This window comes from Poecile atricapillus, chromosome 5 (assembly GCF_030490865.1).
Source record: "Poecile atricapillus isolate bPoeAtr1 chromosome 5, bPoeAtr1.hap1, whole genome shotgun sequence".
Classification (NCBI taxonomy): Eukaryota; Metazoa; Chordata; class Aves; order Passeriformes; family Paridae; genus Poecile; species Poecile atricapillus.
The window spans coordinates 9,541,108-9,565,524 of record NC_081253.1 but is presented as its reverse complement, the minus strand read 5'-3'; the positions used below and the strand labels follow the sequence as shown (position 1 = coordinate 9,565,524).

The window sequence follows — 24,417 nt, the reverse complement described above, 5'->3', positions numbered from 1 at the left end:
GAATTAATGAAATAGGAGAACTGATACCAGTGAAATAGCAGCTCTGCTGCATTTCCTAATTAAGTCATTAAGCACACAATTAGATAATAAAAAATTGACTGTTAGTCCAGACAGACTCACACAGCCACATCAGTTGTGATGTCCTGCAAGGAACTACAGAGAAAAGTTCCTTTGCAGAAATAACTCAATAACTTTGCAGAGGTTGTAAAATCAAACTGTTGTGTGTCAAAACTCAGATATGACAATCAAGAACACTGAACAATTATTATGGCATAAAGAATATGCTATGTTTAGTAACAGTAGTTGTTCTATTGTCAATACTTGTTTATGGTAGGAAAAAGAAATACCAAATATAAAGGGCCTCATCTATCTATTAGAAAGTGCATGTAATCAAGAGGCAGTCATGCTGTCAGAGGACATAAAGTAGGAAAAATTATCTTTTACAGCTCAATACCTTTTTCCTGCACATTTTTCAATCCTTTTCTTTACTAGATTCCTATACATTTTGCTATTTTATGTAAATTTGCTTCCTCCACTACACATGACATACATAAGTAGAAATGTATGTTTTAATTGCTAAAAGCTAAAAAAGCTTCAGAAATCTAAATTAAAGATTTAGCTATGGATACAGATTCACATACAATCAGGGGAAGCAAATGCTCTTTAACTTCTTTTCAGGTGGTTCTCAAGAGTTTGAGGGCACACACTATGGATGCATGCAGTGATCTCAGAGGCACTGGCACGCAAATCTTGAGTGGGCAGGGCTGTTAAATCATGTCCTTGTCCATAACCCCAAAGATCCTTAACTTAGTCCCACTGAAATGTTGTGACCCATGTTTTCACACTGTCAGTTTCCTAAAAGATACCAACATCACACAGAAATAGAATGGCATGAAATAGTTGTGAGTGATCTCTTACCATGGGGTGAGCTGCTCTTTGTGGATGTGTGTCTCTTTTCATGGCTACTGGGGGAGCCACATGGTGTGTACAAACTGGCCACCTAACTTTTCATAGAACAGATCAATCTCACCTTAGTCCCATCTGATTGCTGTCACAGCTGTACTGCCCTGGAGCAACACAGGAAAAAATTTCCCCGAACAAGCCTACCAGCACTGCTCCAGATGCTCTTCCACATCATGCCTCTTCTCAGCAGCCTGAGCTGGACTTGGTGCTCCTCTGGATTCAAGGTGCCCTCCTCCTTCCTCTGAGGGACACTCAGCTGGCTATTCTTCACTTGTTGCTGGGACAGGACTGATCTCATGGTGCTCAGGTCCAGCCCATCACCCTTGCAAAGAGCCCTGCTGCCCCCTGAGGCTTTCCTCCCCTCCAACATGCACTCACACACATAAACACACAACTTCACCAGGTCCAGCAAAAAATAAACTGAGGAAAAATTGAAATTAGACTGAGTGGCTTGGTGCCACCAAGATAAATGTATCAGAACACAACTTGTATTTCAGCTGAGCAGAATTTTGTTTGGCACAACTAACAGAACATACCCATTTCCTCTTTGCTTTTCAATTTGGTTATTCAGTCTGGAAGCACCATCAGAAGAACAAAAGCAGTTTCTTTTCAATGCAATTTCTTATTTTCTGGATTAGATGTAGAATAATAATTAAAACCACCTAAAAATTGCATATATTTCCCTTTACAGGCAAAGCTAAAGACAATAAAAAAGCAGGGACTTAGTAACATTCATTGTTTTATTGTATCCTTTTATGATACTGACTAGAACGCCAGATTTAATAATATTGGATGCAGGTATAAAAATAATCCAATCCTTAAAAATTATATTTTGCTACTACAGTACTGTATAATTAGTGGAGGCTGAAAATATGATACAACTTTAAATAATACTGGTTTGGAAAACATCCTCAGAACCCCAGAGACTTGGAAGCAAACATTCAGAGAGAGAGGGAAGGAAGTGGAGCAATGTTAAGAACATAAAGCAGGTTTACATTCAGGTTGTAAAGAAGCACAAACAAACGCTGAAAATTTATCTTTTGAAAGAGAGGTCACAAAATGTGAGCTTTACTACTGCAATTCTAAAAGCTGCTCAAATAAATCATTACGATTTTATACACCAAGTTTCACTTCCACTAGGAGAAAGTCCTGTCGAATTTAATGGGTTTAAAAGTAAATTGCTGAGTTTAACAGAATTTCCTTTGAAAAAAGGAAGGTAGTAATTATTTATCTTGTTGTGTTTTTTTTCTTTAAAGTAAACCCACCCTAGCAGATTTTATTGATGATTTTTATGTCCAGCGAATTCTATAGCCATATTCAAGAGAAGTGATCAGTGTTTACTATATTCCACAGGACTTTTCCATCCAAAATTTTGCAGACCTGGGGGCTGCCTGCTGCAGTCATTAACCCAAGTAAGACTCCCATCCCTTCTAGTATTTCATTGAAACAGAGACTGAGTGATTTAGCATTTAAATACCACTTTGGAGGAACATTGGGTGCTCTCTCTAGGTGTTCCCTCACAAGGAATTTATGCAACACAGACTATACACAGACTGGAAGAGTTGTCATCCCACACATGACCTCACAGTACTGACACCAATTCTGCAAAACAAGTAAGCTTTTTTTTTTTTTTTTTTTTTTAAATTTTGGTACTGCTTACTCCTTCGTGAATTTCTCTCCTGATTTTCAATTTCAGCAGTTCAACAGAATGAAGAATTAAATGTACATTGAAAAGGCCCCAAACTCTTACAAGCATAGAGAACATACCCCTTCTGAAACTAGGAGATCTTGCTTAATTTCCAAAGGGACAGGTAAGAGTGATCTGCAGAGCAGTTGATATGAGTGACAGCAGGAAGCATCTCTACATCCCAAGATACTACATGATGGGAATTAGGCTGTCTGAGCAATAAAACAACTACACAAAATTCACATTCATTCTCTTCCCAGGAAGCTGTTTCATATCTTGAAACTGTTTTGTTCATTCTCACATAACACAGGTCCTGCTGCAGTCATAATTATGCTTTTAAAAAAATAGACACAACAAGGAAATGCAGGAACAGTGTCACAGAAATAGGCACACAGAGCCATGGGAAAGCATGTACTACACACAGATGACCCTGGTGGTGAAATAATTCAGGCCTAAAAAAACCTTCTTTACAGTCTATGGGAGAGTTACCCCAGTCACTGAAATGGATGCTGGATTACATCCTTTGTGTGTAAAAAGGAAAAAACATTAGTCAGCATAGGAAGAGCATTTAATTAAATGCATCCGTTCTTGTTAATTTAAGGAAAAAAGCTAAAGCTTACTATTAGGGAATGAAAATTCCAGCTGGATTTGGAATGGATATGGCCATTGAACAGCATCAGAGACAAGTCCCAGGAAAGCAACTTGGCTTATCTGCAGCAGTGTCCAAACCCACTCTGTGCTCACTCAGGTCCCAGTAAACAACCTGTACAGGTATTGGCACAAACAATTCCACAATGATAAATTATGAAACCCTCTCTCTACCTGCAATTTATTGCTATTTTTAAAGCCTTTTACTGCCCTGCAGTCCTTTATGAGGCTGCTCATGAGTGGTAACTGAATATGTGACTATGCCAGTGGGTCTTACGAGAAATGTCGCAGGAGCAATGAGATTTATCACTGCTATAAAACCTAACGCTTCCGACATGGAGGAAAAGGGCATCAACCCGGCCTACTTTTTCCACTTATAGTCCAGTTCAGTGCTGTGAGTGCATGAAGTGGCTTGTGAGGGTTCAATAGTGTGAAAAATGACCCTGATTTTCCCAGTGCAGCTGGAAGGACTGGCCAGGGCAAACAGCAGGACACAGGAAGACTCTCCATTCAAGATACCTTTTGAAAGATTTCTCAAATTGGTGTTTGCTGATCCGTTCACTGGAACTGCTTCTCCTATGCTGACTGTCAGGGTTTTCTTTGTGGGTTTGTCAGTATAATTGGCAGAGCACTATAGCATCAAACACGTGCCTCTCACAACTTTTCCTGTCAATCAAAAGAAGTAGCTTCTCTTTTTTCCAAATGTAATTAAAAATACATCCACACAAGTTCCCATGGGTCCTTCCTGACTGCTCCCCTCACTTTCCACAGCAGCTAGAAGCAATAGCAGATAACTGAGCAGTGCTGGTGTAGGTTTTCTTCCTTTCCCCACATCTGGCTGAACTACTTGCATTCTCCATATCAAAAACATGCCACTTCCCTCTTATCCTCTTGGATAGTGGAGAGTGATTCCCCTTGGTGAAAACATCCAGTGTGCTCAAAATTTTCAATTTGGGGTATCTAGAAGTAATCTAAAAGAGAGATGAGAAATAATTTGCATGCATTTAGACATCCTGCGGGGAGTTAGGTTGTGAACAGAGAATCATCAGATTTTGAAAGTGGGCTTGAGGGCACATAGAGACCCTTCTTTATACCCAAGAGGAGTAACAAGCCCCACTCCACTGCCAAAGGGTGCTTTGTTTATGACAGACACAGAGAGGATCCTGCTGGGAGCTTTACACAGAGACAACCTGCACTGGAACAGGCCACATCCCTGCTGTGGCTGGGCGAGTCTGTACTGCTGGGGAACACCTGCAGTAAAACAACCCTCAGAAATTGTGACACAACACAGGGCACTGCACCCACCCCTTCTGTCCCTGGGAGCTGGGAGCGGGTGGTGCCTGGCTGCAGACAGAAGCACTGCAGCACAGGTTGCAGCACAGGTTGCAGCACAGGTTGCAGCACAGGTTGCAGCACAGGTTGCAGCACAGGTTGCAGCTGGGCTGGTGGAGACCCAGGGCCTGAATCACCCCAGGCTGCCTCTGTCACCTCCAGAAAGGCTTCCTGGAACACTGCAGGGGAAAGCACCTGCACTCATCTGGGTGCTGACTCCTCCTGCTTAAACTCCTCTCTTGCCTGCTGGGCAGGGCCTCCTAGCACACCCAGAGAAGTTTTGGCAGGTCAGGAGAGACCCTTTTCCTCCTCCTCCTGGGGACTATACATTTGAGTCTCTGACTTTTTTTACCCAAGCTAAATAGAAGGTCAGGCTGATGGATAAATCCTCATAAGAAATGCCCCAATGTTTACCTCCATTGTCAGAGAGAAAATTTCAGTGCAAAAACACCTTGTTTCAGAAAATTACAAGCTTTGCAGTCCTCACTCAGAAAGTCCTGCTGGATTTACTGAGACTCTTTCTCTCCAGATACAATTTAAGAAGAATTTGATGACCATTAAGATATTAAAACGAATTACTTGCCAACTCTTGTGTGCTCTCATTATAAATAGTCCTATCTCGATTCCATTCAAATAACCTGGAATTTGCAATGTGCTGGGAGATACAAACCAGAAGTTTTTTTCACCTACTCTTTGTGCAAAAGAACTTATCTTCAATTGTGAGTTTGTATGTCATACTTTGTACTTGACACGTAGAAGTTCATCTCCTAGTCTTTGAACTAACCAAGCAATTAAATATCTTAGCCGATAAGAGTGGGCCTAAACACTTCCCCATCTGAGGAAATGCTGACACATGGTTAAATCACGAGATTCTCATCATTGCTTGGACATCTCCTTATCACTTTAGCTTTATCACTAAATCTGCTTTACTAAAATGGGACAAACTCCAGTTCTTGTCTATTGGCTTTGGATTTAGAGTTAGCACAAATTGCATCTTCCTCTTTTATTTTGTAACAAAGACAAAACTCTACTCCATACCAGGTGAAAGGCAGTCCTTTCTGTCCTGGATAAAAAACTCTCATCAGCATGGCAGGGAGCAGCTAATTCTTGTGCATTACCTGTTTTAATATTTTGGACACTGTAAGTAGAGCTTTCCTTAAATACAGTTCCTTAGGCAGCTGTAATTCCCATAAGCATCCATTCCTTTCCCCCTGCAGCTGAGATCAGCTGTGTACTACCAGCAGCAAGGCTGATTATGGATCAGACAGGCATGAAGTTGCATACATTGTCACCAAAAGTTCATGCAAGTGCAAAGGATACTGCCCTGGGCATCCATGAAGCTCTGTTTTTCTGCAATTTCACACTGTTGCTTCTACACAGAAGACAAGACCTGACGCATAAAAAAGACACTGTTTTTGTGTGTTATGCCTGGTGCACAGAGCTGTGCCTTCTAAAGCACATCTCTGGCACCTTTTCTGTCTTGAAGTTTTAAGAAAATAGAAGCAACTCTGAGCAGGGACCAGAAACCTCTAAGCCAACACAGCTAATAATTGCCTGTTGCTATTTCACTTCCCTCTGGATACCTGTTACTGACCTTTGATAGGGAACACAACAGGCTTTGAAGTGCTGGGAAAGGATCTGGGAACTCACACCACCTGCAGGATCCAAGTACCTGCTCCCTGATGGAGAGCTCCTCATCCCCCAGGTTTGCCTCCAGTGAGCAGCCACACAACACACGAGCATCCAAACTGCTGCCCTTACTTGGGGTTAGGCACTTAGGGGGATGCACCCCCTGGTCCTCAGTGCTTCAGTGAGCTGAGCTACCTACTGAACTTACTTGTAGGCACTGTTTCTTTTAAAGCATGGTGGGGGAGAAGGCAATATCAGCCTATGTACACATTACAGGTATGGTGGGTCAGTGACTAAGGAACTGTGCTATTAGCCTCATACAAGCAGCCATCTGGATTTAAAAGCCCATACACATTCAAGAGGAGAAACTGCATCTAGACCTTGTATCTAAACAGGATTTGATGACTCAGATTAATAGTGCAGTAAAGTGATAAATATACCTCATTATATTTAATTATATTGCCTGCATGTAAGTTGGGGAATTCCCAAGCACAAATGTAGGCTGTTGGAGAATAGAAACTAGCCCTTGAGGACTTGGGGTGTTGGTTGATGAGAAGCTCAACATGACCCATCAATGTGCTCTCAGAACGCCAATTGTGTCCTGGGGCAGGACCAGGAGCAGTGTGGATTCTCTCCCTCTGCTCTCCTGAGACCCCACCTGCAGTGCTGTGTTCAGGGTTCCATAAGAAGAAAAGAGACCAGAGGAGTCCACAAAGATGGTCAGAGGCTGGAGCACCTCTCCTATGAAGACAGGCTGAGAAAGTTCATCTGTTCAGCCTGGAGAGGAGTAGGTTCCAGGGAGACCTTAGAGCACCTTCCAGTAACTAAAGGAGGCCTACAAGAAAGCTGGAGAGGGACTTTTCACAAGGGCATGTAGGGATAGGACAAGGGGAAATTATTTTAAAACAAAGAAGGTAGACTTAGATTAGTTATAAGAAAAAAATTCTCCGTGATAAGAGTGGTGAGGTGCTGAAACAGGGTGCCTAGGGAAGTTATCCAATCCTGCAAGTGTTCAAAGCCAGGCTGGATGGGGCTTTGAGCAACCAGGTCTAGTGGAAGTGTCGGTGCTTACGGCAGAGAAGTTGGAAAAATATGATCTGTGAGATCCCTTCCAAGCCAACCCCAACAGGGTTCTGTGATTAGTAAGATCTCTTTCAACACTCACTTTTGGTGAGAATACAGCCCATGAGTTTCAATCTCATCTTTGGTGAGAAATGCAATAACTTACATTCTTCAGCTTCTGCTAATATGAACGAACACACCTGGGTGAGGAAACTTGCCTGGTCTGAATCACTCGAAACTAAGACGGAAGAAAGAAAAACACTTCAACATAAGTGATCTTTGCTATGTTAGGATTGCAAGCATCATGTTTTTCTCTTCCTTAAATGCAACTGACTGCAGTAAGCCCTCTTTTCCAATGCACTGAAAGCCTCCACAGCTCCTACAAATTCAAGGTGGACTGTGGAGGTTTGAAAACATTTAAGTTCCTCTACCCAGCCAAGGCAACAGAATTATTACTCCTTCACAGATTCCTTCACAGCATTCTGAATTCACAGCTCATCTTCTTCCCTGTGAGTAATTATTTAATATAGTATTGCTGTGTCTACAGGCATTTAAATTCTTGCAGAGAAACAGAGCTCCAAAGGATCCCATATGGAAGCACCATGATGGTGTGTAGTGGCATCACTTCTGAACAACATTGGTTGACAAAACAACATTCCTTATATACAGAAGGTTTTCAAAGCAGCGCAGAGGAGCAACTGTGCCTTTTTTCTGTTAAAATTGCAGTGGTGTGACTAACCTTCCTGCACTCCTTGGAGACAATCAACCCATGAATTCAGCCAATATTGCCAGACACTGGGCTTTGACAATGACCCAGGAATCTGGAGAACTTTTAGCAGTAAGAAGGTGAGGGCCAGAACTCAAGCCAGCTTCCCTGTCATGCACAAAGCACGTGTCGTGGTCTAAAAGGGAGTGGACAAACTTGCCCAACCAAAAGCAGCTGCACAGTGAATCTTTGCATGAAGGCTGGTGGGGAAGACAAGCACAGTCAACAGTGAACAAGATCTGTAAACAAGACACTCCCTAGTGGTATTCAATGCAGAGTGCTGGGCACAGTTCATCTGCCTGTACTGATCCGTGCTTGCCCACGTAGCGCGAAGAGTGAAGAACGAATAAGGAGTACATGTGTTGGCTTCCCTCTGGGTCTTGTAGTGGTGTGGTTCTTGAGCCATTCCCTCCTCTTCCTCCTCCTCCTCTCTGATGCTCAGCAACTGTGACCGTCCCTCAGGGCAGCAATGCTCAGCATGAAGTTCAAAGTCCTTCCTATTAAATGGGAAGAGTAAGATTGATGTGGCCTGAACTACCCAGGAGACAGCTTTACCTGGGGATTAAGGGCCACACAACTGTGTCAATCTTCCATTCCCTCTCCACTCTCTGTTAAAAATAGTCTCTTCTTCTGGTTTCATCACTAATGAAGGACGGATTGTATTGTCCAGGGTAGATGCATGAATGTCGAGATCCAGGCAAACCAGTGTAGGGAGGATAAAGTCCATTTCTTTCCAGTTCAGGATTTCTCAGTCCAGTTGGCTGTATTAGCAAAAAAAAAAAAAAAAAATTTAAAAAAATAATAATAATAATAAAAAGGGTCTTATTCTCACACTTCAATCCTCCCTCAGGCACAGCCTTACCACATCTCTTCGCTGTTGGTTCAGTAGCTAGAGGGAACAGTGTGATCTCTAATGATCTCTATAATCTAGAACAATTTTTGCTGTATTGCCTGAAGGGATCATTATGATGAAATCTAATTTCAACATCTGGCCAATGAACAGACTTGAAGTTTACCTGACTCTGCCAAGTGCAGCCTAAGTACACAGTCAATATTTAATTTAAACAACATTGTCCCAGAGCCATCCTTAAAGGAGACAGTTCTAGAAAAATCAAAATTAGTCTCCTGCTTTGAATATTACCTGGGCACTTCTCTCCCCATTTACCATAGGTTCCTCCTCTCCCAACACAGGCCCTTGAATTACACATCAAATACAAAACGATCTGGCCTTCCTTTCTCTTCCCTTCTTGTAACTAAGTAAATCTCCTGGGGACACTTGGGGGAGGAACACTGATGTCTAAGATCAAGACTGTACAGTCATTTCACCCAGTGAATAGCATGAAGCCTCTTGGTTTAATCTGTTACAGAGCAGATTCATGTAAAGCCCTCATCAGCTACTGCTTGTTAAAAAGTTTCCCTTTCTAGTTCCCAGCATAACGAGGTCTTTAAAAAAATTTAGGAAATGCATTTTCAAATATCTCATTCTTAGTAGAAGCATGAAAGAGGATTATTTGACTCCATGCTGTGCAACCCAGTCAATTTGCTTACTGAAAAACTTAAAATACAAGCCAGGAAAATAGTAATGCTCCCTGTTCTCTGCTCTGGAAAGCAAGGAGTCCAGAATGTGTGATTTGGGTGAAATCCTGTGACCTTCACTCTCATGAGTAACCCACACACACCTTAAGTACATTGCTGAAAATGAGTGACAGATGGTACAGCAGCACCACAGCTCTGGGTACAGCCATTAGCAGATGGTACCAACCATGACATAACATCTTGTGCTTGTGTCTCTGTGTCCTACACAGCCTATTACTCCTTATTCCCTCAGAGCTGAAGGGATGCTCCTTATGTACCCAGGAGAAGGAAGGAATGGAGGAAAAGAGGGGTCCTCAGCAACTAGCATCTTCCTATTTTGGGGCAAAGTTTCCCAGACAGAGGTTTCAACCTTCCACTTCATCAGCGAGGGTGGACAGGAGAAAACTGCTAACAGGGAACCTTAGCAGTTTATCCAAAACCTTTAAGTGTCCTTTTCTACTTTAGAATTGGGATTTTGGGGCATTTTTACCAAAATATTCCTAGGCATTGCCTAAGCATTCTTCCAAATGACATCTCTTTGTGATATTCACCACAGGTGGTAGCTAGAGCCCATAGGACTCCTGATGCCTTGCTGCCTATGGAAGACATCTGCTTTGCCCTTCTACCTTGCAGGAAAGGGATCTGTACTTCCAAAAATAAAGGAATATCTCTTTACTGTATGGGGCACAAAGGGTTAAAAGTTAAGCTATGGATAGATACCGAATAATACACATCTGTCATCTGCAACAGGTTCTTGGTGCTTCCATTCTCCTGCATCTCGATGGTCTCTCTGCCCCACTCCTGTGCCCGGGGATTCTTCGGATATTCAGCATAAGGTGACATCTGGAAATCCCCACTCTTGAAAATCAGTTTACTTATGTCATTTTTATTCTTCCTGTTTATAAAAGAATGAGGGAAAGTGAAAACTTACAACTTATCCTGCTACTGTGTATACACTTCTGACATGATCTCAGGAGAGATCATTACTTGATGCTACAAATCTTTGCTGGGAACAATGATCACCTCAGATGGACTATAGTCCAATCATCTGCTCTGAAGCCAAGTCAGATATGAAATCAGATCATGCAACTCAGGGCATTATCTGATGAGATTTGAAATCTCCAAAGTTACATCAAAACCTCCCTAAGCAACCTGTTCCACAACCTTACTGTTCCCTCGGTGAAAGAATTTTTCCCTACATTCAGTTTGAGCCCCTCCTGCTCCAGCTTGTTCCAGCTATGCCCCTTGCCTTTTAAAAACATGTGTGTTCAACAAGGTCAATGAAAAAAAATTTGAAAATCGAGGAAAAAGGTATAGGAGCCCCCATGCTATTAATTGTGCACTTGTAGGCCCTATGTTAATTTCTAAGAAGGAAGACCTGCAAGGAGCTGGCCTGAGTGACACCAAAAGTCCCTCCAGGACTATAATGTTGTATGAGAGGACTTCAGTTGACACTTCAGCTCAAAGCAGAGTATCCTTTAGGAAGTCATAAGCTGCCAGAGGCCAGGACTCATAAGAAGATCAGTCCATCCCTGTGGAGATCTGCACTCAGGGCCACCTCATCTCCTGGCTGGGGTTTGCTGGCATCCCCCTGGCTCAAATGATGGGATTACAGGAGCACACCACTGTGCCAACCAAACCACTGCCATGCCTATCTTACTGACAAATCCAGCTGCCAGTATTCAACTGGATTCATCACAGAGCTTGAAATCCTAGATTTGGGGACTGCAATGGTGGAGAGAGGGTGTTACTTCAAGGTATCCCTTTTCAGATTACATAAATCTCAAAAAGAGCTTCCTAGGTAAGCACATCCTGTCCAAAGCCACCTGCTGGTATGGGAACAAGGTGTGTGTGAGTGTGAGTGTGTGAGAGGGAGAGACACACAGAGTGAGAGCACATGCAGGAGTTGTCCGTAACGGTAAATGAAAATAGCCTTAAATATACTCAAACACCACTTGAGCAAAGGCAAGTAACTCCTTTTGCCTAAACTGCTCCTTTCTACTTAGCTTGCACTTTTGGAGTCTTCTTCCTGGCTTCAGAGCCTTACAGCTCTGCATGAGAAGGACTCCCCTGCCTCTCCATCCTTGGAGGACATGATTTTCTGATGTACCTTTTAGAGATACCCAGTCCATTGTTTAGCATGGCTGCTGGGGAAAAAAGAAAATTAAAAATCCTCCAAATGAAAGCACAATGTGATACTTCAGCATCTCTGATAAACCCACTCGCTTATGTTTTCACCTGTGTTTTGGTCCTTAGCTATCCTATGTTTTAGTCCTTAAGAGGGCTGGCAGTGGTACCTACCGGCAGCAGGTGACAATCAGTGCAATGCCCATGACCAGCAGCAGTCCCCCTCCTGCAGCTGCAATCACCACTGTGATGAGCTGGTACGCTGCAGACAGGAGAGACAGAGGCTGAGAAACAGCAGTGTGGTTTTAAACCCTAAACAAATCCACAGTCCCCATGCAAAGGGATTAGCTGTTTATCTCCCATCTTGCCCCCTCCCCACCCCGTAAGCAATATAGCCTTAAGTTTTCAAGTGAAATAGAAACAAGTTATTGTTTCCTTAAGGAATAGATTCCCTTCACTGATAGATCAGAGTAACTCAGATGGATTCACCTTCAAATTCTTGCCTCAAGAGTGCCCACTTTATGTGCTAGCCTGACAGACTAAACAAGGAAAGGAGATCTCCTTTCCTTAGGAGATAACAGTAAGTCAGCTTTGTCAAAGGAGGTCCACAAAATTACTTTCAACTGAAAATGAAGAAAAAAAAAAGCACTGAAAAAGTAGTGTGTGCCTACTGCATTTTAGACACAGTCACTTGCAATTACTAGTTTCAACTCTCCTATTTCTGACACTGTAGAAAATAAAAGGAATGAAATTTGGTACTCACGGTTTCCACAGTTGAATCCACCCAAGCCAAAGGGGCAGCTGGGAAGAGAGAACAACAGGGAGATTCAGCAGCTCGGTTGTGCCAACAGGTCACCAGAGCAAGGATGGTGGGGTAGGAGGAGGGCAGAACATACCTCACACAGGTCTCGTTTTCCAGCTTATATCCATCCTCGCAGGCTGAAAGCAGAGAGAAGGGTCGTGAGCACCGCGCAGTGGAGCCGGGAGGGATTTCCCAGCGCCGCTTCCCACGGCAGCCGCGCCTCCTCCATCCCCGGGACCCGAGCGCACACACGGCAGGAGCACCGTGAGCTCCCGTGGGGCTGCATGGCCCCTGCCTCGGGGAAAACATCCTGCACCTAAATCCTCCTCCCGCTGCCTTCGATGGGACCATTTCAGGGCTTCCAAGCGGAGCCAGTTTGGAGCCTGGCACAGGGAGGGCTGCTGGCAATGCAATTCCCAGCAGAGCTGCTTCTTGCCCAAATGAAAACTCACTGCACTGTTTTGTGTGAAGCTTGTACTGCTTCACACAAAACAGCAATGTTAAAAATCTGCGAGTGCCTCCAGTTTTCAGTTTGAAAGCCCATTTAAACTCTGCTACTTTAGCATTGGTGCATGTCATCAATTACTTTTAAATGTTAGTACTGCAACAAGATGCTATGCAAACACAGGGTAACCCAAAGTGGTATGCCAAGGTTTTTTTCTCATGTCACCTTCTTTTCTGATCTTTCAAATTTGCAGCTAAATCATATTTTACTATACAGTAGAAATTTAATTTATTAGGTTTAAATAATCCAGAAAGCTGCTGTGTGCAAAATGTCGGTGAAAAACTGGAACCATCACTTCAAAATAAAATAATTTTCATGCTTATGGACAGCTATCCTAAATTATCTGGGGAAACTATACTACCCTTCTGATGAACAGCAAATGGGATGATACACTGGGCACACACCTATAAGGTTTAAATTACTCATAAGATCACTGCTTTTCACAGCAATAGCCTCAGCAGAGCTCTGGCAGACCTGCTGCCTTTCACAGCGGCAGTGAAGGTGGTCACTCAAAGGCCTGGGCAGCAGTGACACAGACAGGGTCACTTTGGGCAGAGGGACAAGCCAGGCCCAGCACAGGCAGCAGCCCTTGGGGGTCTGCAAGACATCACCCGAGGGTCTGGAAAACCCCTGTGGCACATTCCACAGGGAACTGTTCAATGAAAACAAAAATGCTCATGGATTTCCCTCCCCCTAAACACTATTTGCTTAAAACTGTCGCAAAATTTCCGTAAATTTAATTCCAGTTTCAGATCAAATAGTTGGACGGGAGCTACATTTTAGAGAAGCACCCAAGACTGATTTTAATATTTTCAGTGACAATCAACCACAGCACTGGGTCAGAAGCTCACAAACTTATTTTTTCTCAGCCATTAAAAACATTCACCTTCTTTCTGGTCTGAATTACCCCAGTGTCAAATTCCAGACTTTGGATGTTTACTTATTAGATTGGAAAAAGTTACATGATCAGATGTCTCCTTCTGACCACTAAATCACTCCTTTATTTTTAATAAAGCTAAGGCCACTGAGATCTTTGAGTCTCCCTAATTATTGCAGCTTTTCTCTGAACACTCACAGGCTCTCTTTGACCCTTTTGATTTCTAGTTCCCAGAAATAGATATTGAAAGCCCAGGGATAACAAAATTTCCCATCTTCTGCCTACCTCCCATCCTCAGATTGTGTGGACACAGAAGAGTGCTGCACTCACATCACTTCTGTGGTCGTAGACACAGACTCACTGTAGGAACTGGCACCAGTTATATGGGAGGGGGAAGGCTGATGTCCACAATCCCTGGTCTTGCACACTTTTCTTTGCCCTATATAACCCCACAATTCCTTCACCACCTCCCTCATTCCATTTATTTCTCCAGAGCTGGTGATGGGGAAGGTGAAGCTCATTACACAGCCCCTCTGCTGCACCACACTGTGATGATTTTTGTACTAGCTATATTCTTCTCCCTCAAAGATGATTTTTTTGAAGTAAAGGAAGAGACCAGAGGTTAACTGTGAAAGAGTTAAGAGCCTCAGTCAACAAACAGCCAGGGCAAGGATCGTAAACCCCAAAGGATCCAAGCTGCTGTGTCCCCGTGCGTCCCAGCCCCAGTCCCAGCTCCAGCCCAGCACCTGCATGTTGGGAAGGCCTGCAGGAGCAGAAAACAGCTGCTGGAGCCCACCCTAAGCTCAGCCCTAGCCCAGTGATGTGTGTGAGGCACATGCACTAGAGCAGTTTCAAAGCTGGAGCTGAGCCACGGGCAGGAGCAGCCCTGGGACCTCGCTGGCACGCAGCTCTCAGGTCAGGAGCATATAGGAGCAGAAAAGAGGAAAAGCAAGATCCTGAATATGCATTTCTCTGTTTTACTTAAAAACCTGATGCTTATGTATTTTCCTCTCCTCCCTGTGTCTTTTCCTGCCACTTTGCTTTCTCCTTTGGCATCTTTCCTGCTCCTTTGAACACATTCCCAGGAGAGCTCTCACTGCCATACTCACTTGGCAAGATTCCAAGTAGGGAACAGAGGACAGGCCAAAGTGTCAGGGGCCAAGCAAAGCTATCGAGTTGTGCTCTTCAACCCAGGGTTCCTCTGCCTTTGCCTTCCCAAAAGACACTCAGGGGTCTCTTTGGAAACCTGCTTTGCTGCTCTTTGCTTCACTCCAGAAACACTCTGTACTAGTAAAAATAGCATGCCCTTGAAAAGCTGGCACATCGGGTTTGTTGCTCTGTTACTGAAATAGCCCTGAGGATACTGAGAAGGTTGAAAATCAGCAGTGACCCAGAGACACTGAACAGCACAGCAAGAGGTGCCCTGGCCAACATGTGGGAGCTCCTGTGGCTCAGAGACTCAACCCTTCCCTGGCCCATGGCACGCTTTCCCAAGCATATTCCTGAGGACAGATGCTACAAGGAGAACAGAACAAATCCTGTGGCTCAGGGCAGCCAATTCTCTCAACCTTCCCACGGGGGAGACCGGACAGGGCAGCACAATAGCCATTTCCCTCCTTGCAAATACTATAATTGGACCTACTACACCACATTTTCACAGCCCACAATGAGGGTCGGATGCTCACGAGACCTCGGTTCCTGTTTAGGGACCAAAAGGGCAGAGAATTTCAAAGAGGCTGGTATATTGTATGCTATATTTATCAGCAAAATAGCCCTAAATATCAAAAGGAGGCCATAGCTTGGCTTTTGGAAAAGCCTTTAAAAATCCCAACCTCCTGGCTTGCCCAGATGGGCACAAGTGATTATGCAAACCTGGCATCTTGTCAGAGAGTGGCACCATGAAGTCAGTGCTGCCCTCATGCCTCTGCACCACAGCCTAAATCCAACATCAGCCCCGTCCCTCAGACACTCTCAAGCTGATCAGCAAGGTATCTCCTACTGACAGCAGTGAGATGAAGATGGAATTGAGATCTCACTGTTTACAAATAAGGTTCTTATATTTTGCAAAAGGAAGTAAACAAGGTTCATAAGTGTGGAGGTCTCCACATGTCTGAGGTCTTAGACCCCTTAGCCCTCTGCAACCATCACATCCAAGTGCCTCACAGCCTTTCAGGTATTTATCTTCACTGCTTGGCAAGAGACATGAACAAGACAAAAGAAGTAATTTTCCCTGGGCCTCCACTGTCCATGATGGAACAAGAATTGGTAAAAACTTCCCAAGTATCAACTCAGCTCCTCACTCACTACATATGCCCCTCTCAGGTAGGTGGACATGCTCAATATTTCTCAAAAGAAATCCTTCCTTCAACATACAAGATGAAGGAGGGAGGGGAGGGGAGGAGGAAGGAAGGGGAGAGAGGACAGGGGACAGGAGAGAGGGAAGGTTTTGTCACAAAGGAGCCACAGAGAGAAGGAGAGGCAGGGCCATGACCTGGCATGCAGAGATGCCCATCTCTGAGCTGTCCCTCCCAGAGTCTGTAGCACATGTGTTATTTCCAGGCACATTTTTCTCACTCTCAGATTTGGAACCAACCAAACATCTCCTCCTGTTTCAAGAGCAGCCCAGCAGGCAGTGCCAGAAGCAATATATTTCCACTACTGCAATTGTTATTGATATGTCATCAGAAAACTGCATTTCTTAAGAAGCCTTACAGCAACCACAAACTAGGGAATGGACACCCTGATCGTCCAGAAGTCATTTTGAACACTTGCATGTAAAGACTTTGTTTAAAATGCAGCAAAACCAGATTTGTTGATCCAGGGAGTAGCTAAAAAATAATGCAATCTTTAAGCTTAAAATTTCTACTTGGAACCCAGCTGAAAAATAAATTCATAGTCATTTTCAGATACAATTTTTTAAAAATACAGATGATGTATTAATATAAGCTTTTGAGTTTAAAGCACTTCCCCTAAGTTCACTGAGAGTTCAGACAAAATCAAAACAGGCAGACACACGTCATCTCTGCTGTGTGCCACTGAACTGAAGCCCAAAGCAGCCAGGCCCCTTTCTCCCTCTCCTCAATCACTGTGACTCACAGCATGCTCCAGAAAGAGATAATATTATTCCTAGAGAGAGACTGTGTCTTCAGTGTCTGCTGAAAAGCCCCCTAACTAAATAAAAGAAACTTGAGCTGCTAATATTTATTCATAATATTGAGGGTTTTGCATGCACAGAGGTACATGCACACACTCATTTCCACTGGAACAAAAGCTTTGAGGAAAATTCAGGCAAAATACACTGCATAAAGAGCAATACCTCTGCAGGAGTGGTCCATCTTGTTGTATTTGAAGTACCCACTTTTGCACTGGCAGAGAGCGATTCCATCAAAGTCGGTGCATTCTGAAGTTTCCTTGTCACATTCAGGGTCTTTCTGTCTGCACAAGCTGCCAGCTGTTGGGAAGAGGTGGCCAACATCAGCATGGTTCTCTCTGAACCCACCTTTATGCACTTCTGCTTTACCTGGGCAGCCCATTCAGCTGATGTGCTGCTTTAATTTTTTAATTATTATTATTTTTTTGTAACATTTTTTCCATTAGGAGGGAATCAACATTACGCTATATCACTGTTTCTTGTGTATCTACCATCATTTGTACAGGCAAGTAGAGGGGGTGAATAATAAATGTTTCAGTTCAGAAGCAGAAGGGGAAATGTAAAAGAGAAATATGGTTTGGCTCAAGCTCAAACACATTCATCCCCTGACACAGTTCAACAAATCAGATTTTAAGTTTATATCAAGCAAAACATTTTGCTTAGACCAAACCAATTCTTTTCCATTTCAGTATTAAGCACTGGATTTTGTCACTTTTCAAACAAAATTTTTTTTTACAAAAGATTTGTACTTTCATTTACATTACTTTGAAGCAGTGTTTTAATTCAGAAGGTCAGACTTGTAACAAAGAGCATTCAGCAAAACTGTGGATGGAAATTGTGACATCAAATTTATATTTTTTACTGGGAGGTCAGACTAAATGGAATGAATAAATATTCATGAGAAATACGATTTTATGGAAAATATGTCACTCATTTGGCACTCTGCATTTCTAAACCTCACCTTGCTAGGTTTGTTGTTTTGTTTTTTTTTTTAATCTGACATCCTTTCTTCTAGGTACTTACACAGGAATATAATTTGTTTCTTACTCTGCTTATTTCAAGTCAGGAGTTGACTTCACAGACGCACTGTATCAGAGGAAATGGGTAGGTATAATCTGAGCAGGTTTACCCAAATAATTTAAAACAATCCATGGGCAGAGTATGGCTTTAAAATACAGCACACTGCAATAAAAGCACACACTAAACTTCTCATCTGCATGCTTACTTTGCCAAAATGATACAGGGGGTTTCCCAATAAACCCAGGCTAAGTGTTGCCAGCCTTCATCCCCCTTGAGGCCGAACCTTAAAGCCTTGAACCCCAAAGTCACAAAATGCCATGTGCAGCAGTTTCCTTGCAGGAAACTCTTGCAGGGATCCTGAGGAACCTCTCACAGGTAAATCTCCTCTATCACTCCCTGAGGAAGTGAGAACTGGGAGATGCCAGGGCACAGCATTGGAGTCCACCTGGAGAAGGTCACACACAACACGGGTGTCCTTCTCCATATCTTCCTGTGCTGTATCCGCATTTCCCCTGGGCAGGCAGAGGATTCAGTACAGAAATCAAAAGGTTTTAATTGTGAACCATTTTACAACCTGAAACTGAGCAGGCAGGAGGGCAGAGCCCACCATGCAGCCTCCAGCAGCTCTAAGTGAGTTCACTGGCAGGGTTTTGTCTCTTGGCTTTCACACCATTTCCCTGGCTCCTGGCAGTGTGTGTGAAATTAAGACTTACAGGTTTTTGATCTGGCTGGGCCCAGTGTCACATTCCAGAGATGAAAGGCAGCCCTACAATGTCTCTAATCCTGTGCTGCACAGTATTTTCACAGAGGCAGAATTCTCACACATGTGGCAAAGATAAGGCTTTGGTATCTGCATCCCTTTTGTGCTGGGAGGTTCTTAAGATGACTCCCATTTAAGTGAGATAAAAAGATTCAGATGGATTTTTCCAAATGACAGAAGGTTCTCCCCTTTTATAAAAGGAGCCAAATAAAACATCCCTTTCCTCTCCTGCCACAGTCCTTCCAGATGCTATTTACCTCTGTGGAGTGATTTCAGGCTGGAGATGAACTGGCAGGCTTCAGTGGGGGATTTGCAAGCTCGAATGTAGCTTTTCACACTGCCGATAACATCGAAGAAAGTCACGTTGGATGCTAAAGAGAACGTGGATTGCACTGAAACATGCACAAAATTTGCCTCCCTAACAAAAAACAAGACAAAACAAAACAGCCCTGAGTATCACAGGTCAGTCTGATGTCATCATTAGCACCTTATACATGGGACTGCTATTAACACAGGAGATGCTTATCACAGACACAGCACTACACACACACTGCAAGAGCCGCCCACTGCAACAGACCTTAAGACCAAGACTAACCAATACACAGAGAGGAGAATATGGAGCTGGAAGGGATGCTGGTAGCTCACTTTGGAACCAGCCATAAATCCCTCCTGGGCAGCCCATCCCCAAGCTGCTCAGGTCAGGAGGAGAGTACCAGGTGAGCCTGGGCAGCTTGTCAGGCATTCCTCTCACCCTGTACCACTGCCAGCTGCTTTGTATCAAGCCCAGCACTGACTCAAAATGGAGAGTGTGGATCTCAAGCTGAAGATCCCAAATGCTCAAGTTTCTCATTCTTCCCCTAGGAGCCTTCGCCTTACCTGCTTGCCTTAACTGTGGAGTGGTGGTATCCTGGCAAGCCTGACAGCGATGCATTGAGCTGCAAGGAGGGAGAGAGCAGCAGTTAGTGCCCCAGGGGATGATGGAAGGAGGCAGCCCCATGGGATGTAGCAGGGGACAGTCCTCCTGGGTCAGTCACACAACCCCCTGTGTTTCCCAGAGATGCCTGCTGGGACCAAGGGGGCTCTGAGCACCCCAGAAGTTCGTCTGCTCTATAAGAGAGATTCACTGCTCTGTTGCCAGTAAGAGGTGGACAAAGTCACCATTGCACAGCCTTGGACCAGAACAAAGCCCCGGGGATTTTGACATGAGCATCTGCCTGTGGCCCTGCTGTGTAATGACCACAAAGACCAGGGATGAGCCAGATGTCAGCAGGGAGAGAGCCCATGCAAGGCCGACCTCAAAGCAGCACCCTTGGAGATTGCAGATCTTCCCTCACCCTGGATCTGTGCAGTTGTTTGTGTTTACTCCCCAGCACAAGCTGTGCAGGCAGCATCACAGTGACTCCACCCAGCACCCCCTTCCTTTGGCAGCATCCCCCAGTCACCTGCTCCAAAGAGCTGGAATGAAGTGCACCCAGCCCAGGAACCACTAACAGGATGAACTTGTGCATGCAGTGATCTGGATAAGAACTGCACAGGGATGTACCTACCACCAGCCCATGGGTCTTTTTGGACCTATTGATGCCACAGCCTATGGGGAAGCCAACAGCCTGTCCAGCACTGGCTCTCAGCTGACCAAGAGCCACATGGCTACAACTGAATGGCTGGGAAATGTGACAGCCATAAGAGAAGTGAAGGGGACTTGTCCCATCAGCACTGCCTAAGCCCCAGCAAGGACACTTACCATCTCCAGAATCTCCTTCTCAATGTGGAAGAGCTCTGTGTACTTCCCATGGGTGATATTAAGTTTCAGGGGAACCTGGCCAATAAATACTCTCACTAAAAAGTAGAATAAGACAAGTTAGTTGGAACACATCTTTGTGCCACGCATACATGTGCTTTCATCCGCTTTACATGAGGGGCTGTTTGCATAGAAAATCCCTTTACAAGGCATACAGAAAATTTAGATCTGAGAGTCATTGCCCCAGTAAAGCAAAGTCACAGCCTTGGGTTTTTTCACAAGGGTTGCTGCAATGTTCCCACAGTCCCAGTCAAATTCCAGAGCTCAGTGCTGCTGAACAGACAGCATTTCACTTCTGTGTTCATACATTCCATGCAGAAGCACAGACTAACTTAAATAGATCCAGAGATGGGTAAATTTAGTAAGAAGACAGTGTCAGGTAGCAAAGCTATTTATGATAATTTGGGGTAAACATGTCAAATCTCTTACACCTCCCTGCAATGGAAGGAAATCAAATCAGCAAGTCAAAATAAAGCACTGTAGAAAGGACATTTTCATTTTTTAAACTGCTGGAGAGAATGAGCAATGACATTTGAAAAGAGGTCCAAAAGATGCATTTTTCTGTGCTTAGATTCATATTTGATTCACAGCAGCAGAATGCAATAATCTGAGTTGTCCAGACTTGCAGAGATAATACCCCTAAATCTTGTATTAAGTGTCATGAGATACTCAGTGGAAATAAGAACTCAGAACTCCAGCTTTATGTTCCACCAGAAAAACAAATACATTTGCAGATAACATTATAAAGTCTCCAATTCTTTCCCATCCACTCAACCTATCTTCACCACAAATCGTATATCACACATCACTAATGTAACAACTGCAGGCAAAAATTATGATGAGAATCACCTTCACAGTGTTTATATAATCTGCCCACATCCCAGTTCAAGGCATAATCAAAACAAGTCTCTAAATTAGAAGCTGACATATCCCAACTCAAAAAAATGTTTCAAAACACTCTTCAGGGACACCTCACCCATGTTTCCTTAGCAAAATTTCCATGCCTCTAATCCTCATTGATTAAGGGTCAGAAGAAAATCCATGAAAACAAATTCCCCTTTACAATGGAATATTGTAAGTCTTTGAGACTGAGAGTCCTCTAACAAAAAGGAAGGGGTCAGAACCTGAGTTCCAGCTAATAACTGTGCTGCTCAAAAAATGCTAAAGGTATGAAACAAGACCCTGATCCTACAAAGACTTTCACGGCTGCTTAACTTTCCACACATGGCTGATCCCACTGAAGCCAGGTTACACAACGGCCCCACTCACTTCTCCTAAGCCAAGTGCCTTCACAGGAGTCTGCAGGGCTGATAAGCTGCTGGATGCTTTTTGGGAGTTCTAAAGCACATCAGGAACAGAAGGGGCACATCTGTCCTTACTACCAAGCCTGAGCCCACCTCTGCATTGCTGCATTTTAAAGAAGCACTCAGATATCTCTGCCTGCTCCCCAGGCAGCCCAACACGACAGGCATTAGACATCACACTTGTATAAACACTAAAAGGCTCCCATAAAAGTGGTGGCTGGGAGGAACATCAAGCTCCTGAACTCGTTTGAGCCTAAGTCAATTTATTTTAGAAGATTAAAGATAATTATTTCCATCCCTGGTTTTTCACTTTTGTTTTCTTACCTAAATTGCACTTTCCTTTTTCCAGCTCATATCCAAGAGGACACTGACAGATATAGGAGTCATGGGTGTTGTTGCAGGTGGCCAGCGCAGGACAAGGGTTGGAAAGACATTTATCCACCTCTATAAAAGCAAAAAAAGAAAAACAAACAAAAAAAACCCCAGATTATACTTACAGAATCATAAAAATCATCAACTGTTGGGCTAAAAGAGATGAACTTGGCTCCCCATCTGTGACTCCTTGAGCATTATCAGATGCTTCACTGCATCATTTGCACTTACTATTTATGCTGTTCCTAATTATTCTGTTGGAGCTGAAAGAATAAATATAAACCACTTGAATATTCATTCACAAACCCTTGGGGTCCAGCATGGATCCATGTTAATATGAACATCCAACTGATCTACAGCACTGCCCCTCAGAAGATCTCAGGGTACTTTCCAAAGACAAGCAACCCAATAGTTTATGCATGAGAATCCCAAAGAAGGAACCTCAACAGCCCAAGCTAGACATGTGAGCACGGACTGCTTCACCAAAGTCCTGCCCTTTTCATCCAGGCCCTGTTTCTCTGCTCTAAAGGTAGTGCTTGAGCACTGATCCAGTCTGTAGATTACCCAGTAATGGTGAAGGCAGCCCTGGCTGCAGTCACCTCCTTTTTCCAGAGCTCCTCCATGCCAGGCTGGGGATGGTCACAGCAGTGATTCCTGCCTGTGCCACCACTCAAAGGGTCCTTCCTGCTGGGTGCCAAGAGCTTGGGAGCAGACACCACTGTGATAATATGGTGTTTCGGGGGATTAAGGACTGTAATCTCAGATGCTTCACTGACTACACAACTCCAACTGCAAATTCTGAAGAATATATCCAATATTTCCTCTTAAAAAAAGGAAAAAAGATGTCCTGGTCAAAAAAACTCCACTTGCTGCATCTCTGATTCGCATGAGCACAAACACACATCACACACACCCACAAGGGCAGACCACAGGCAGGGCTGTGGACTTGTCAGTGTCAAGGCTCTGAGATTAGCAAGATATTTTACACACCATATGCAGCTGTCCTGTGGCTGCTGCTGAGTGCTGCAGCAGAGGCAGGAAGGACAGGCTCTGTGGTTAAAGCACCAAGCACAAGAGCCAAAGCCGTGTGAGCATTTCTGGTGGCACTGCAATACCCCATGGCAGCACACAGACCTGACAGCCCCGAGCCAAACTCTGCACTGGGATATGCCACTTGATGCAATCTCATGCCTGGGCTAGCCTGGCACAGCTACCTCAGCACCAGTGAGAAGCAGATTTGGTGATTCTAATCTAAGCAGCCAGAAATGAGTGGGTATGATTTAAAACCATGGCTTTCACTTTGCCATCCTTCACTTTGTGCTTCATACAGCACAGACCAGGGAAGCTTCTCTCAGGGCAGTGATTACCCATGTACAAAGCACCATGTCCAAGACCACAGAAGGGTCTTTTACATTTTGGTAAATGGCAAATCTCAGTTTTCAAAGGAAAGAATATTTTGTCAAAAGTGTGAATCAGTTGCTAACCAGGATACATTATCTTAATTTTTCAATTAAAAAAAAATTCATTCCAGTAATTTCTTTTTTGCATGAAGCAATAGCTATAACTGAAACCAATCAGCCTGAGAAGTAACCTTTAAATACTTAATTGTTGGACGGAATATATATTATTGCAAATATTTCACTGAGATTAATGCCTTTAGCACACACAATATCCTACAGTGGCATGATAGCTGGGCTCTGAACTTCAAACACAAAGCCAATTTCCTTTCATATAAGACTTCAGCAAATGTATTTACTTGAGAAGATAAGGAGACTGGCAGTGGTAATAAATTACTGTAACACACTCAGCAAGACTATGGTACATAGCCTACCAGAAGAAGCATCAGTCCCCTAAGCAGAAGATTAATATTTAGTGAGATGGGGAGAAAACAGGCTGTGATATGAGAAGCAGTTTCAACACAAATACCAAGTGCTGGCCAAGTGTACTTTCCCATTAATAAGGCAGGTATCAATTATTATTGATTGTTAATCTATCAACAAATATAAAGTGCATTCTGTTTACCTGTAAGGCAAAGCAGC

General features: G+C 43.7%; 1 protein-coding gene across 4 annotated transcripts in view; it reads right to left on the bottom strand.

Annotated features, from left to right (window-relative positions):
• Positions 1–1,684: 1,684 nt before the first annotated feature.
• Positions 1,685–24,417, bottom strand: part of HEG1 (heart development protein with EGF like domains 1) — a 51,842-nt gene continuing 29,109 nt past the window's right edge. For 3 of the 4 annotated variants that reach the window (XM_058839407.1, XM_058839410.1, XM_058839409.1), the window contains exons 12-21: positions 22,331–22,450; positions 20,646–20,740; positions 19,781–19,839; positions 19,162–19,322; positions 17,290–17,424; positions 12,686–12,728; positions 12,553–12,590; positions 11,964–12,051; positions 10,383–10,557; positions 1,685–8,848 (exon numbers count right to left, since the gene is read on the bottom strand). In XM_058839407.1, the coding sequence (XP_058695390.1) occupies positions 8,699–8,848; positions 10,383–10,557; positions 11,964–12,051; positions 12,553–12,590; positions 12,686–12,728; positions 17,290–17,424; positions 19,162–19,322; positions 19,781–19,839; positions 20,646–20,740; positions 22,331–22,450 (1,064 nt within the window). In that variant the 3' untranslated portion in view covers positions 1,685–8,698. The remainder of the gene's footprint in view (positions 8,849–10,382; positions 10,558–11,963; positions 12,052–12,552; positions 12,591–12,685; positions 12,729–17,289; positions 17,425–19,161; positions 19,323–19,780; positions 19,840–20,645; positions 20,741–22,330; positions 22,451–24,417) is intronic. The other variant, XM_058839411.1, reaches the window with a different exon arrangement.